Genomic DNA, 13777 nt, shown 5'->3' with positions numbered 1-13777 from the left:
TAGTTTTCCTCTCATAAGTTTGCACTTGATGATACACATTGCTGAAGTCTCTGACCACGAAAACATCTCTTTCTTTTCTTTCTTTCTTTCTTTTTTTACGATTTTATTTACTAGACAGAGAGAACAAGCAGGAGGAGCATCAGGCAGAAGCAGAGGGAGAAGTAGGCTTCCTGCTGAGCCTGGAACCCAAACTGGGGCTCGATTCCAGGACCCCGGGATCATGCCCCGGGGAAGGCAGATGCCCAACCACCTGAGTCACCCAGGAGCACCTGAAAACAGCTTTCTATTGCAGCATCTGCTCAATTGGCATGGAGACCGGCTGGGGCCCAGAGGGATATGGAAGAGGAATAAACTGAGGGAGAGCTTTTTTTAGGGAAGTTTTCTGGGGGACGAGGCATTCAGCATCCTGAAGTTTCATGCACTCTAGCCCCAGTAGGATACGAAGAGTGGTTTTCCACAGCGGCGAGTCTAACTTCTGCAGATGTTCGGGAAAGCTCAGCCAACTCCCGCCAACGTTTGAAGGGGAACCCACCCCGGCTCACAAGCAAACGCTGAGATTCGAGAGACTGGGACCTCGCACATGCGCTTTGGGCACCCTTGGCCGCCGGCCCTTTGTGCGCAGGCGCAGCGACGCGGCTCTGTGAGGTGCCCGAGCGCACTTGTGTTTGGCTTCGTTGCTTGGTTACGGTTGGCAAACCGCGGAGTTTCGCTAGTGTGATGTAGTGGCGAGGCGGGTTTGGCTTATCTCTGGCGCTAGTGTTGGGCTCTAGAGGTGGTGAAAAGCCGAGGGGAAGGTGAAGTGTTTGTGAAGCCTCCAGGCTTTGCGATGGAGAAGTTTTTTAGCTTCCAGGATAAGGGCGGGTCGTCCCTTCCAGTCACCAGCTCGCTGAGGGACGGCTCGGGCATCCCGTGTGGGAAGAGAATTGGAACCAGCAGCTCCGGGTGGGGGTACAACATCCGAGACAAAGATCTCAAAAAGATCCACAAAGTTGCCATCATGGGCAACGTAAGGAAACTGCAGAAGGTTCTCATTTTCGGGAAACACGGCGTGAACGAAAGAGACAAGATGAACAGGTAATAGGGACTTGGAGGCCGGCTGCCCGAGACGGCGGGGAGGAGGTGGGGCGGACCGGGAGAAGCGCGCACCTTCCCGGGCTCCGCCTGTGGAACCGAGCCCTCCTGTCACCTAGGGCGCTTTGCGGTCTTCCCTCCTGAGGCCCCGCAGCAGGGGTCCAGCGCCCAGGTCGGCTGAGCATCAAAACGAAATCTTCAGCTGCCTTTGGACCCACTCATAATTCCCCGTATAGACCACTGGAGACAGGTGGTTTTTTTTTTTTTTTTTTTTTTTAAGATTTTATGTATTTATTTGACAGAGAGAGACAGCTAGAGAGACAGGGGTAGAGGTAGAGGCAGGCTCCCGGCTGAGCAGGGAGCCCGATGCGGGGCTCGATCCCAGGACCCTAGGAACGTGACCTGAGCTGAAGGCAAGCACTTAAGTGAGCCACCCAGGTGCCCCTCTTACTTTCTATTTTAAAAAGAATTTGGGAGTGCAGGTGGGGATTGGTATCTTCTGACAACATTTAGCCTCTTCAGAAGTAAAGGGGTTATTTTTATGTGTACTTGTAGATTTTATTTATACATTAAATATATACCTGTTTTTTGTTGTGTGTAGCTTTATTACGTATAAATGATTATAGATTAATCATTTTATTTTAGTTACATCCTTATGAAAATAAATAATAAAAATGATAATATAAGGTTTATAAAATTTTAGTTGTGTCCTTATGAAAAAAATAAAAAATAGGAAATATAAATGATTGTTGCAATTTCAAATGTATTGCTTTACTTTATAAAAGTTTTCTTTAAAAATACTGAACTCTCTGGGATGCCTGGGTGGCATAATCGGTTGAGCATCAGAGTCTTGATTTCGGCGTGGATCGTGATCTCGGGGTTGTGGGGTTGAGCCCCATGTCCGGCTCCATGCTTGGTGGGGAGACTGCTTGAGATTCTCTCCCTCTCCCTCTGCCCTTCCCCCCGCTTGTGCATACTCTTTCTCTAAAATAAATAAATCTTTAAAAATAACTGAACTCTCCAACTGTATCTACTCTTTCAATCCATTTATTTATCAAATAGAATCTGAACACATGTTATGTAGGAGACATACTCTACCCAGAATCTCTTCATTCTTAAAGACTTCATGTTGTCCAGTATTAGTAAGATGAGAAATTCTATTTATTTTATTTTATTTTGTTTATTTAAAAGATTTTACTTTTAAGTAATCTGTATGCCCAACATGGGGCTCGAATTTATATCATTGAGACTAAGGTTGCATGTTCTACTGATTGAGCCAGCCAGATACTACTAAGATGAGAAATTTTATTTTATTTTTTTAATTTTAAGAAAAGATTGATTTATTTGAGAGAGAGAGGGAGAGAGAGGATCTCAAGCTGACTCCACGCTGAGCACGGAGCCCATGGGGCTCGATCTCAGGATCTTGAGATCATGACCTGAGCCAAAACCAAGAGTTGGACACTCAACCAACTAGCCACTGAGGTGCCCCTAAGATGAGCAATTTTAAGTTGAAGTATTAGAACTTAATCTCACTTAAAGCTTTTCCTCCTTCCTTTCAAACGAAAACATTTCTTGAAGATAGGAAATTGTAAATGTTAACCTTTACCTGCCCTTTTGAAATTTTAATAGTATTAAGTACTGATATTGATAATTGGTAGTACTTGATTTTCATGTGACTTATAAATCTAAATATTTAATAAAATGAGCTGTCCCTGTTTATTTAAATCCTGAGTTTCCTTTGGCTTAAAGTTTCTTGAAAATCAGGGTAAGAATTACTTAAAAAACATTCTCCGTTATTTTAGTCCTCTTTTCCCATAATGCTTTCAAGAACTAAAATTTATTTAAATGCCAGGTATATGACTGGAACTGCAATAGACCTGTTGTGTATATCATTATTTCATTTAATGTAAGGCACCATAGATTGTCTGATGCCCCAGTAGTTTCTGTACCGATAAGAAATTTTAAAAAATTCTGCCAATTATAGTTGTAAGACATTTTGAATTATAAATTGCATTCCAGTGTCAGAGATATTAAAAGGTGACAAAATGAGCATCTTAGAATCACTGAAATGTAGTATTTTTGAAAATCCTTAAAACATATCTACAAAGTAGGCATAATCGTATCACTTTACCTAATTGGATGTTGTCTTTGTAAAATAGTAATAGTAATAGTTATAATAATGTTATGTAACAAACTTTGCATAGATCCTCATTTAAGCATCAGGCCGAGGTCTTGTGAGATAACTACTCTTTATTTTATTTATTAGTATTATTTTTTAGTCGTCTCTGTACCCAACACGGGGCTCGAATTCATGACCCTCAAGATCAAGAGTCACATGATCTTCAAACTGAGCTGGGCAGGGGACCCGAGATAACTATTTCTATCCCCATTTTGTTGATGAGGAAATTGAGGATAAGGCTGAGTAAGTGATAACTGTTAAGTGACAGAGTTGAAGTAGGATTCAAACCCAAGTTAAGCTGAATCCTGAGGTCATGCTCTACCTAATCAGATAGGCTGCTCTTTATTAGTGTGGTGAATAATCACTAATAAATATTGTACTTTCTTCAAAAGAAAACTAAATCTTTGTTTTGGAGTCATAGGAATAAGGTGCTATTTAACGTTTACAATTACATGAATTCATTGCATGTTTTGAAATAGTGCACTATAATTTCCTAAAAAGTTCTTTCACTTTCATAGGACTGCTCTCCATTTGGCCTGTGCCAGTGGCCATCCAGATGTCGTTGCTCTCCTAGTGGAGAGGAAATGCCAGCTTAACTTCTTTGATGGAGATTACAGGACTGCTCTGATGAAGGTATGTGGTAGCAGCTGTGTCTGCCTGAGATGGATTTGATTTAATTACTTAGAATGAAAATTTATTGCATTTAAGCATAACTAATTGGTGAAACCTGTGGCACGTTTACTTTAAATTTCCAGAATTTACACTCTGTTTCTTGGTGTAATACTGACAGGCTGTACAATGCCAGAACGAGAGATGTGTGACTATTCTTCTAGAACATGGTGCTGATCCAAATCTTGTGGACATTGCTGGCAATACTGCTCTCCACTATGCCACCGTTGGTTCAAATACATCAATAGCAGAGAAGCTGCTTTTACACCATGCAAATATTGAAGCGAGAAACAAGGTACAGATCAGCTGTCTTTATGAAGTATTTGAAATAATATATAGGTATATATAAGTTTTTTTAGCCACAAAACATTTTATTTACATATTTACTTATATGTGTAATAAATACATATACTGAAGTCTATACATCAGGTCCTGTCGTCATGGAAACAACTCCAAAGCCAGGGCAGGGAGGGCTAGAGAAAGATGATGCCCATGGAGAGGGCAAAGTTCCGTCCCCCAGCCACCCTTCCGCCCCGGAAAGAGAATCTTCCCATTAGCGCTTGGGAGTGAATGGTGGGCTCAGAGCCCACAAAGGATTGAAGGCCTAGAGGGGAGTGGAGGTGATGGACGCTGGGTGCTGTGCAGGGGCTTAGGAAATGGGTGCTGCTGGGAATGGGTGGGAGACTCTGACCCAGTGGGGTAACTTGGGTGAGTGTAAGTGGGAGGAGAAAGCAGCAGGTTGCAGGCCCTGGGCACTCCAGGCCCCAAGGTTCTGAAAATGAGAGCAAGGGGATCAGGTCATGACATCCTACAGGGGTATCTACTTGTGCTTGTAGCCACTCTTCCCGCCATGTACCACATTGAGGTCTCCCATTTCAGAGAGTAGTTCCTGCTCAGCCTTGTGTAGTTCCTCAGTGGGGTGGTAGCTGTACGTGGGGAATAGCTGATGACCATGCTCACCAGTCCACCTTCTGTTTCTTTGACACGCATTACTTCTACCACTGCCCTTACAGAAACACTGTTGGTTGACATAGGTAGGGTCAGTTTTTCATATTTGGAAGCTCATGCATTCCCTGAATGAAAATATTTTGAAGTAACTGAATTGTCTAAGATTTCACTTTAATGATACTTTTTATTTTAAAGATTTTATTTATTTGAGAGAGACAGAGAACAAACATGAGTATGGAGGAAGGGCAGAGGGAGAGGGAGAAGCAGGGGAGCCTGATGCAGGGCTGGATTCCAGGACCCCGGGGGTCATGACCTGAGCCAAAGACAGACGCTTAACTGACTGAGCCACCCAGTTGCCCCAGAGCCACTCTTTTAATTCCGAGTCCCTCTCCTCAGTGACCCATTTGGATCAAGAGTGCCTTATGTTGACATCTGGGATCCTGATACCGTTGATAGAAGAGAGTCAAGCATGTTTGTGTAACCCGGAGAAAACCTTCATCTTTTTTTTTTTTTTTAAAGATTTTATTTATTTGTTTGACAGAGAGAGAGCAAGAGAGGGAACACTAGCAGGGGGAGCGGGAGAGGGAGAAGCAGGCTTCCCGCCAAGCAGGATGTGGGGCTCGATCCCAGGACCCTGGGATCATGACCTGAGCCGAAGGCAGACGCTTAACGACTGAGCCACCCAGGCACCCCGAAAACCTTCATCTTTATTGGAAAGCTCTCAAAACTATACCCCTGAAACTCTAATTTCTCAAATGTTAATGTTTGCCACATAAAAGTATTGTCAAATGGGGATAAGCAAATTTAAACGGATTTCTTTTGTGCTAGATATATAGTGCAGTTTTGTCATATTTCTCAATCATAGATGATCATTGAATCTTTCTATTGGCGCACAGTACTTATGTTCCAGCAAAGTATATGTTCTTTGGCATGTAATTTAAAAAACACTACTCCAGAGATAATCATTTAGGTTGTTAATAAAAATACTTAAAGCATTTACTGCTATGTTTTAGAGTTTGGAGATATAGAGAAAAAAAATAATCCCTTCCCTCAAGAAGCTCTTGGCTGAGATGGGTGCAATAAAATAACTAGAGCATACCATAATAAATACTGTGAAAGAAGCCAAGATTCTTGGAACCAGTCAATGAAGTGAGTTTTGGAGAATGACTGCAGTTTATCTGTTGAAGAGGTGGGAGAGGGCTATTTAATTTAGTTTTATTTATTTTTTTAAAAAGATTTTATTTATTTGAGAGAGAGAGAGTGGGCGAGAGAGCTCGAGCATAGGGGCGGGGCAGAGGGAGAGGGAGAGGCCAACTCCCCTCTGAGCAGGGAGCCTGGGATCACGACCTGAGCTGACCTGAGCCCAAGGCAGATGCTTAAGGGACTGAGCCACCCAGGCCCCCTGAGGAGGGCTATTGTAAAGAGAAGGAGCAGCTGGTGAAAGCACAGAAGGGCGAGAGTACTTTCTATATTATATATTTGAGTTTAGAGGATCCTTTATAAGTTTTAAAATTCAGTATGGAAATATGTAATTTTGTAAATTATAAATTGTTTTTGCACTTTACAGGATGAATTCACACCATTTTTACTCGCTGTAAGTAAGAACAAACAGCAAATGGTGGAATTTTTAATACAAAAAGAAGCAAATGTACATGCAGTTGATAAGTCGCAAAGGTACAGTAGTTTTGGTTGTTTTTTTTTAACCTTACATTGTTCTGGAGTGGTACAGTTACTCACGTCAGAAAGATTAACTTAATAAGAAGAGGATTAATTTATAATTATATAGTGAAAAATGTCAACATGTCATCAGTTAGGCAGAAAGCAATTATTCTGACAGGGCAACGTGGAAGAACAGTGTAGGGTAGAATTTATATTCCTTCATATTATTGACTGATGTCATTTGCAGTCTTTTTTTTTTTTGCCATATGATTTTATATTAGCTAAAGGGGTTTCATATTAGTTTTATTAGTTTTATAAAGTGTGGACTCCTAACTTTTATTTTACTTTATGATGCAATATTGGACTTCTTAACCCTTTTATAGTATTTTTGAAACTTCTACTTCATATATATTTTCTTTAAAAGATGAATATTAAACATAAATAGGAGTTGTTTTGTCTTTTGGATGACTCTTTGCTTTAAATTGCTTTTTGTTTTTGAAGAATACTGATGTTAGATGATCCCTAAGTGATTATTAATTACTATTACCAGATAATATGGGCTCATCATCCTTTTTCATGTTCAGTATTTTTTTTTTTCCATTGGTAAGGTAGAAGGATGAAAGATAACTTTAATTGAATAGACTTTTCCTTTAATGAGGACATATCATAGGTGGGTGATAAAGAGAAAAGAGATGGGCTTTAGATTGACACAAGACTAGGTTTAATTCCTAGCTTTCGTGCTTGCTGGGCGTGTGACTTTGGAAACATTACTAATTATAACCAGATACATCTCCTGATATGAAAAGGAGGATAATAATATATCCTTCAAGGGTGGTTGTGTGTAATGTTTTGTATATATATAGCATTTAATTGAGTGCCTACCACGTGCTTATCTTAGCATCATTACTGCAACTATGACTGTTTTATCACCGTTAGTATGAATACTGTTATTTTAAGCCTGCAAGTAAGCTTTTTTATTTTTTTATTTTTAAAGATTTTATTTATTTGAGAGAGGGAGCATGAGCAGGGGGAGGGTCTAGAGCAGGGAGCCAGACGTGGAGCTTGATCCCAGGACCCCGAGATCATGACTGAGCTGAAGGCAGACGCTTAACCGACTGAGCCACTCAGGCGCCCCTGCAAATAGCTTTTTATACGGACCTGTCCTCTAGATGGCTTGGAAGCACACTGTATCAGATTAAGGAAGAAATGGGGAAGTCTTTTTTAAAAATCTTTACCCATTCAGATGAGTGACCTCAGCATAGTTTCTTGTTCATCAAAGGACTTTAAAGCAGCAGCTTCTACTGTCATACCCCAGTAGGACAAGAGGCTTCTTGTTTGTCCTTTCCTTTTAGGCATGGAGGTAATTTACAAAGATGAGCGCGGGAACATGTTAATGGTCAGTTCTGTACTGACAGGCAAGATATTACCCTGATAAAGTATATCAAATGAGCTGTTTAAATAACTCTTAAGTTCCTAAGGGTGAAGTTATCTCTCTGTTATTTTAGAACAGCCCTCATGCTTGCTGTACATCATGATTCTGCAGATCTAGTCAGGGTTCTTCTTCAGCAAGGTATTGATATCTCTTCTGAAGATGCGAATGGATGGACTGCAGAAGAATATTCTATTTTTAGTGGTCTTAAAGTGTAAGTGTTTACATTAAAGTGTTAATTATTACTAAACTGAGGTATATAATAATTTAACTGTTTTTTTTTTTAAAGATTTTACTTATTTATTTGACAGAGAGAGACACAGCGAGAGAGGGAACACAAGCAGGAGGAGTGGGAGAGGGAGAAGCAGGCTTCCCGCGGAGCAGAGAGCCTGACGTGGGGCTCGATCTCAGGACCATGGGATCATGACCTGAGCCGAAGGCAGAACCTTAAGGACTGAGCCACCCAGGCGCCCCTAACTGTTAGTTCTTATGTAACAGATGAGAGTTCATTGTTTGATTCAGGCAGTTTTGGGATGGCAGTGAGTTAGCCCACATCATTTGCCAGAAATCAAGAAAAAGGCTAGACGACTAGTAAAAAGTAGTAATGCGTGCAGGATTCTTTATCTCAGGACTATTGAGACCTTTATCCTTAGGGATCCTAACTGTATCTGTTTCATTCCAAGTATAACTCTTATTATGCATGGGGTAGAAATAATGTTACATCTGTGTTTTTTCTTTTTCTTTCTTTTTTTTTTTTTTTGTAGATTTTAGTTACTTGAAGAGAGGTAGAGAGCACAGGCGGGGGAGGGATAGAGGGAGAAGTAGATTCCCTGCTGAGCAGGGAGCCTGACGTGGGGCTCCATCCCAGGACCCCAAGATCGTGACCTGAGCCGAAGGCAGATGCTTAACCGACTGAGCCACCGAGGCGCCCCAACATCTTTGTTTTTTCTAACTAGTTACTTGGGTCTTGAGATGTTCAGGTTAGTAGAAAACCCTATACTTTCCCTTGAGGGCTATCTCCTATACTTTCCCCCTTGAAGTTTCCAAGAACCTGAGGAGTTCCCTAAGACCAAAGAGACCATGTTTTTTCACAAGTCATTTCGAAGGAAAAGACATTCTTCTCATTCCCTTGTTTCCTCTGATTCTACTACTACAGCATTGCCATTGAAACTGGTTCTGCAGGGCGCCTGGGTGGCTCAGTTGGTTAAGCGACTGCCTTTGGCTCAGGTCATGATCCTGGAGTCCCAGGATTGAGTCCCGCATCAGGCTCCCTGCTCAGCGGGGAGTCTGCTTCTCCCTCTGACCCTCCCCCCTCTCACGTTCTCGCTCTCAAATAAATAAATAAATAAATAAATCTTAAAAAAAAAAAAGTAAGAAAGAAACTGGTTCTGTGGTGTGGTCATGATTGATCTTTGCTCCTAGGATGCCCTTGCTGATCCACATTCCTCAGTCTTCAGGGTGATCCAGAGTTAGACTTCGAAGTTACAACTTTTTTTTAGTTTACTACATATGCTTATATGCTCAGCTATTCCAAAGCACCAGCACCCTGTTCTGTCAGCTGGGCCTCCTGGCTTTCGCCACACACACCCTTGCGTTCACACTCAAAAGCCTTACGTGAAGCCCATATGTTAGCCCAGACCTTCATGATGAATTACCCTTTGAGGGTTTTGCTTGTCTTTTCTGCTAGCAGATAGTAGTTGGGACCATTCTAAGCTGTTAAAGAGGTTCAAATACTGCTGCAGGAAGAGACTGGACTTCTCTTTCTCCTTTGTTACTAGACCTATATCCCAAGCCTGCTTTAAATCCTGTGGAGCGGCTTTTCTTATTAGGTGATGAAAGGTCTCATATTGCCCTTCCCAGAGTAGTGGGCATCACCTTTCCTGAGAGGCCATGTTTTGGGTTTAATATTTCATTAAATCCTCTTAACAACCTTGTAAAATAAGGCAGTAAGATGCCTGTTTTATAGAGGAAGACTTTGAGCCCAAGAGAAGTGGCTTGTCCAAGAGCAAATAGCTGTGAGACTTAGGACTTCTGAGTTCTAGACACTTTCCATTATGGCAAGCTAACTCTAATTTACTAACTAATTACTAAATTACTAATTCATGACTGGTTCACCTTACTTTTTTTCTCCTTTCATTACATACTTAATAATTAAGTAATATTAATAAAAAGTGTATAAAACTTATAAATTTGAAGTATATGGGGTACTTTAAGTTTTGATATTAGTTCTGATATTTGAAATACTCTTTTAAGAATTTGGTATTTGGTAAGTGTTTTTCATATCAGTATTAAAAGAGTAACATTGTTTATCACCCTTTTTTATATGTAGCAGTCGCCAACTAATTGCTGAACATAGAGAAGAAAAACTTAACAATTATTTGCAAAATAAGAATCCAGGTAAGACTTTCCAGCATGAATTACTTTTGGTGGTCCTCACATAGATGGAGTCAGAGTAAGGAAGTTTTGATAATGAAAGAGCAATGAAAAAAAAAAAAACAATGTGTAAATTGCATATGTATTTTTTTCTCTCTTTTCTTTTCTTTCTTTCTTTTTTTTTTAAGATTTTATCTATTTATTTGACAGAGAGAGAGAGTGAGAGAGCACAAGCAGGGGGAGTGGCAGGCAGAGGGAGAGGGAGAAGCAGGTTTCCCGCCGAGCAGGGAGCCCGATGTGGGGCTTGATCCCGGGGTCTGGGGATCATGAACTAAGCTGAAGGCAGACGCTTAACCAACTGAGTCACCCAGATGCCCCTATTTTTTTTTTCTTTCTTAATTTCTTTCTTAATAGTCTAGTATTCAGGATTATTTAAGAAGTTAATTGTAGGTACTGCTGTCGTGAACAATGGGGAAGAAATCAGAGGGAGACAAACCGTGAGAGAGACTGGACTCCGGGAAACAAACTGAGGGTTACAGAAGGGAGGGGGGTGGGGGGATGGGGTAACCGGGTGATGAGTATTGAGGAGGACACGTGTTATGATGAGCAGTAGGTGTTACGTGCAATTAATGAATTGTTGAACACTACATCAAAAACTCACGGTGTACTGTATGCTGGCTAACAACATAATAAAGAAATTAAAGTACCTCAGTATGAACAACAACAAAAGAAGTTAATTGTAGGTAATTTAAAATATGAGGCGGTATTGTCTGAAAAGAAATTCATTATTTTAGTCATGACCCCTAAAATCCCATATGATATTTTTGTGTAAATAAGAAAAAGAGATTTTAAAGTTAGTATGTTTTGTTTTCTCTATAAGCATATTATAATAAATTGAACTTGTTATGAAAATGGATCTTTTAATTTTTACAAGTGGATTACATTTAGTAAATATTATTCTATGGTGACTTGTCTCATTAAAAAAGGAACTATCCTTAAAACTGGGGACTTTACAATACCTTCCTGGTATCGTAAACAAATGGCAAACAATAAGAACTGCAAAACTTAGCTAGTATGCAGCAATACCAATGAGACTTTTTTTTTTAAGGTAACTGTCTATTGTTTTTGCAATTTACTCATTTTCATTTGTTCACGTAACAAATAACTATCAAGTGTCTTTTAGCTCCTGAGTGTTATTCTGATGTTGTAGAATGCAAACATTCAAAAAACACAATCCCTGCCCTCCAGGAATTTGTTATTATCCTTGTCATTTTTATTATTTACTCTACTTTATTTAGTGCTTACTATGTGCCAGAGTCCCCTAGTGCTTATAATTACCATTGTTATTTTTTTATTGACATTTAATATGTTCCAGATACTGTAAGTCCATAGTGAGGAATTAGACTTTTAATATGTTCCAGATACTGTAAGTCCATAGTGAGGAATTAGACTTTGAGGAATTAGACTTTTAGTAGAATTTAGGGTAAGTATGCAGACTGAATAGTAAGTTTGCCAGGTAAAGTGGCAGAAGGACGATGTTTGGCAGGAGAAACATCCATCAAGATTACATGTTTTGTGGGGCACCTGGGTGGCTCAGTCGTTAAGTGTCTGCCTTCGGCTCAGGTCGTGATCCTAGGGTCCTGGGATCGAGCCCGATGTCGGGCTCCCTGCTCCGCGGGAAGCCTGCTTCTCCCTCTCCTGCTCCCCCTGCTTGTGTTCCCTCTCTCGCTGTGTCTCTCTCTGTCAAATAAATAAATAAAACCTTTAAAAATAAAAAAAAGATTACATGTTTTGCAGACGGAACAGCAGTGCAAAGGCTAAAATGTACGAGTGAACTTTGGAGGATTTATGAGCAGTTCAGTTTTGCCAGTACAAAAAGTGCGCTATGGGAATGGTTGGAATGAGGTGAATACTTAGCTAAGGCAAGCTTATGAAAGTTTTTCAGTCCTATGGAAAGGAGTAGATCTTACCCTGTAGACCTTGGGAACTTTATCAGGTAAAATGCTTTTAGCTGCAAATAATAGGTGACTTATAATAGTGACTAAAACAGGGGCACCTGGGTGGCTTAGTCAGTTAAGTGTTGACTCTTGGTTTTACACAGTCTCGGGTCATGAGATCAAGCCCCACATCACGTTGGGCTCCGTGCTCATCATGGAGTCAGCTTGAAGATTCTCTTCCTCTGCCCTTCCCCCCGTTCGTGCACTCTCTTGCACGCTTCCTCTCTCTCTCTCTCTCAAATAAAGAAATCTAAAAACCAAACCAAACCAAAACAAAACAGTGACTAAAACAATAGGAACTAGAATTGTTTTGATGGTTCAGTGATCTCATCAGAATCCCAGTTGTCTCTTTTTCAGCTTTGAGGTTGGCATTATTTTATGTCTCCCTTCCTGGTTGGCTAATTAGCAACAGCTCCAGGCATAGTCTCACATGACAATATCCAATGACTGGAAGGACTGTTTTTCTTTATATGTTTCTTTCATTAATTAACTAATTAATTAATTTAAGATTTTACCCATTTATTTGACAGAAGGAGAGAGAGACAGCAAGAGAGGGAACACAAGCAGGGGGAGTGGGAGAGGGAGAAGCAGGCTTCCTGCGGAGCAGGGAGCCCGATGTGGGGCTCAATCCCAGGACCTGGGATCATGACCTGAGCTGAAGGCAGACGCTTAACGACTGAGCCACCCAGGTGCCCCCTATATGTTTCTTTTAAATAAGAAGAAAACTCAGAGGCTAGCAGTAAATTTCCTCTAACATTTTATAGGCTAGGTTATATCGCATGCTTGTTCCTAAACCAGTCACTGGTAAATCAGGTACTGTGATTAGCTTAGCATAATCATTTCTCCTTTTGAAGCTTTTTCTTTAAAGGGTCAGATAGTGACTATTTTAGGCCATGTGGTTTCTCAACTACAATTACCAATGTAGTGTGAAGGCAGCCGTATCAATATATAGGTGAATAGATGTGACTGTGCTCCAATAAAACTTTATTTACAGAACCAGATGGCAGCTCGGACTTGGCCTGTGGCCGTAGTTTGCTGGCCCCGCATGTGGAGGATATATTGAAGGAAACCGTGTAGAGAGACTGGAAGACAAAGGAAGCTTATATTTCCTTAGCCTAGTATCAGTCCATTATGAAATTTTCACCCTTCTGTACTGAAAAAGTCAGGAGGCACAATTTATTCAATTTTTTTGAATATTTAAAATTTTTAAAAAAATTTTATTTATTTGAGAGACAGAGATAGCACAAGTGGGGCAGAGGGGCAGGGGCAGAGGGACAGGGGCAGAGGGAGAGGGAGAAGCAGATTCCCTGCTGAACAGGGAGCCCGATGCGGGGCTTGATCCCGGGGCCCTGAAACCATGACCTGAGCTGAAGGCAGATGCTTAACTGACTGAGCCACCCAGGTGCCCCCTTTCTTTCATTTTGCTCAAAATTTCTTTATTCATTTAAGAAA

The 13777-nt window shown here is 40.8% G+C and overlaps 1 protein-coding gene across 2 annotated transcripts in view; it reads left to right on the top strand.

Moving 5' to 3' along the window:
* Window positions 1-826: 826 nt before the first annotated feature.
* Window positions 827-13777, top strand: part of LOC148163649 (ankyrin repeat domain-containing protein 26-like) — an 89829-nt gene continuing 76878 nt past the window's right edge. For both annotated transcript variants that reach the window (XM_088025469.1, XM_088025468.1), the window contains exons 1-6: window positions 827-1074; window positions 3769-3883; window positions 4041-4214; window positions 6435-6541; window positions 8032-8169; window positions 10285-10352. In XM_088025469.1, coding sequence (XP_087881595.1) covers window positions 827-1074; window positions 3769-3883; window positions 4041-4214; window positions 6435-6541; window positions 8032-8169; window positions 10285-10352 — 850 coding nt within the window. The remainder of the gene's footprint in view (window positions 1075-3768; window positions 3884-4040; window positions 4215-6434; window positions 6542-8031; window positions 8170-10284; window positions 10353-13777) is intronic.

Source organism: Eumetopias jubatus, unplaced genomic scaffold (assembly GCF_037043125.1).
Source record: "Eumetopias jubatus isolate StellerSeaLion01/CBP00866 unplaced genomic scaffold, mEumJub1_p1.0 scaffold_8, whole genome shotgun sequence".
NCBI classification, from domain to species: Eukaryota; Metazoa; Chordata; class Mammalia; order Carnivora; family Otariidae; genus Eumetopias; species Eumetopias jubatus.
This window is presented reverse-complemented; position numbering and strand designations above follow the sequence as displayed.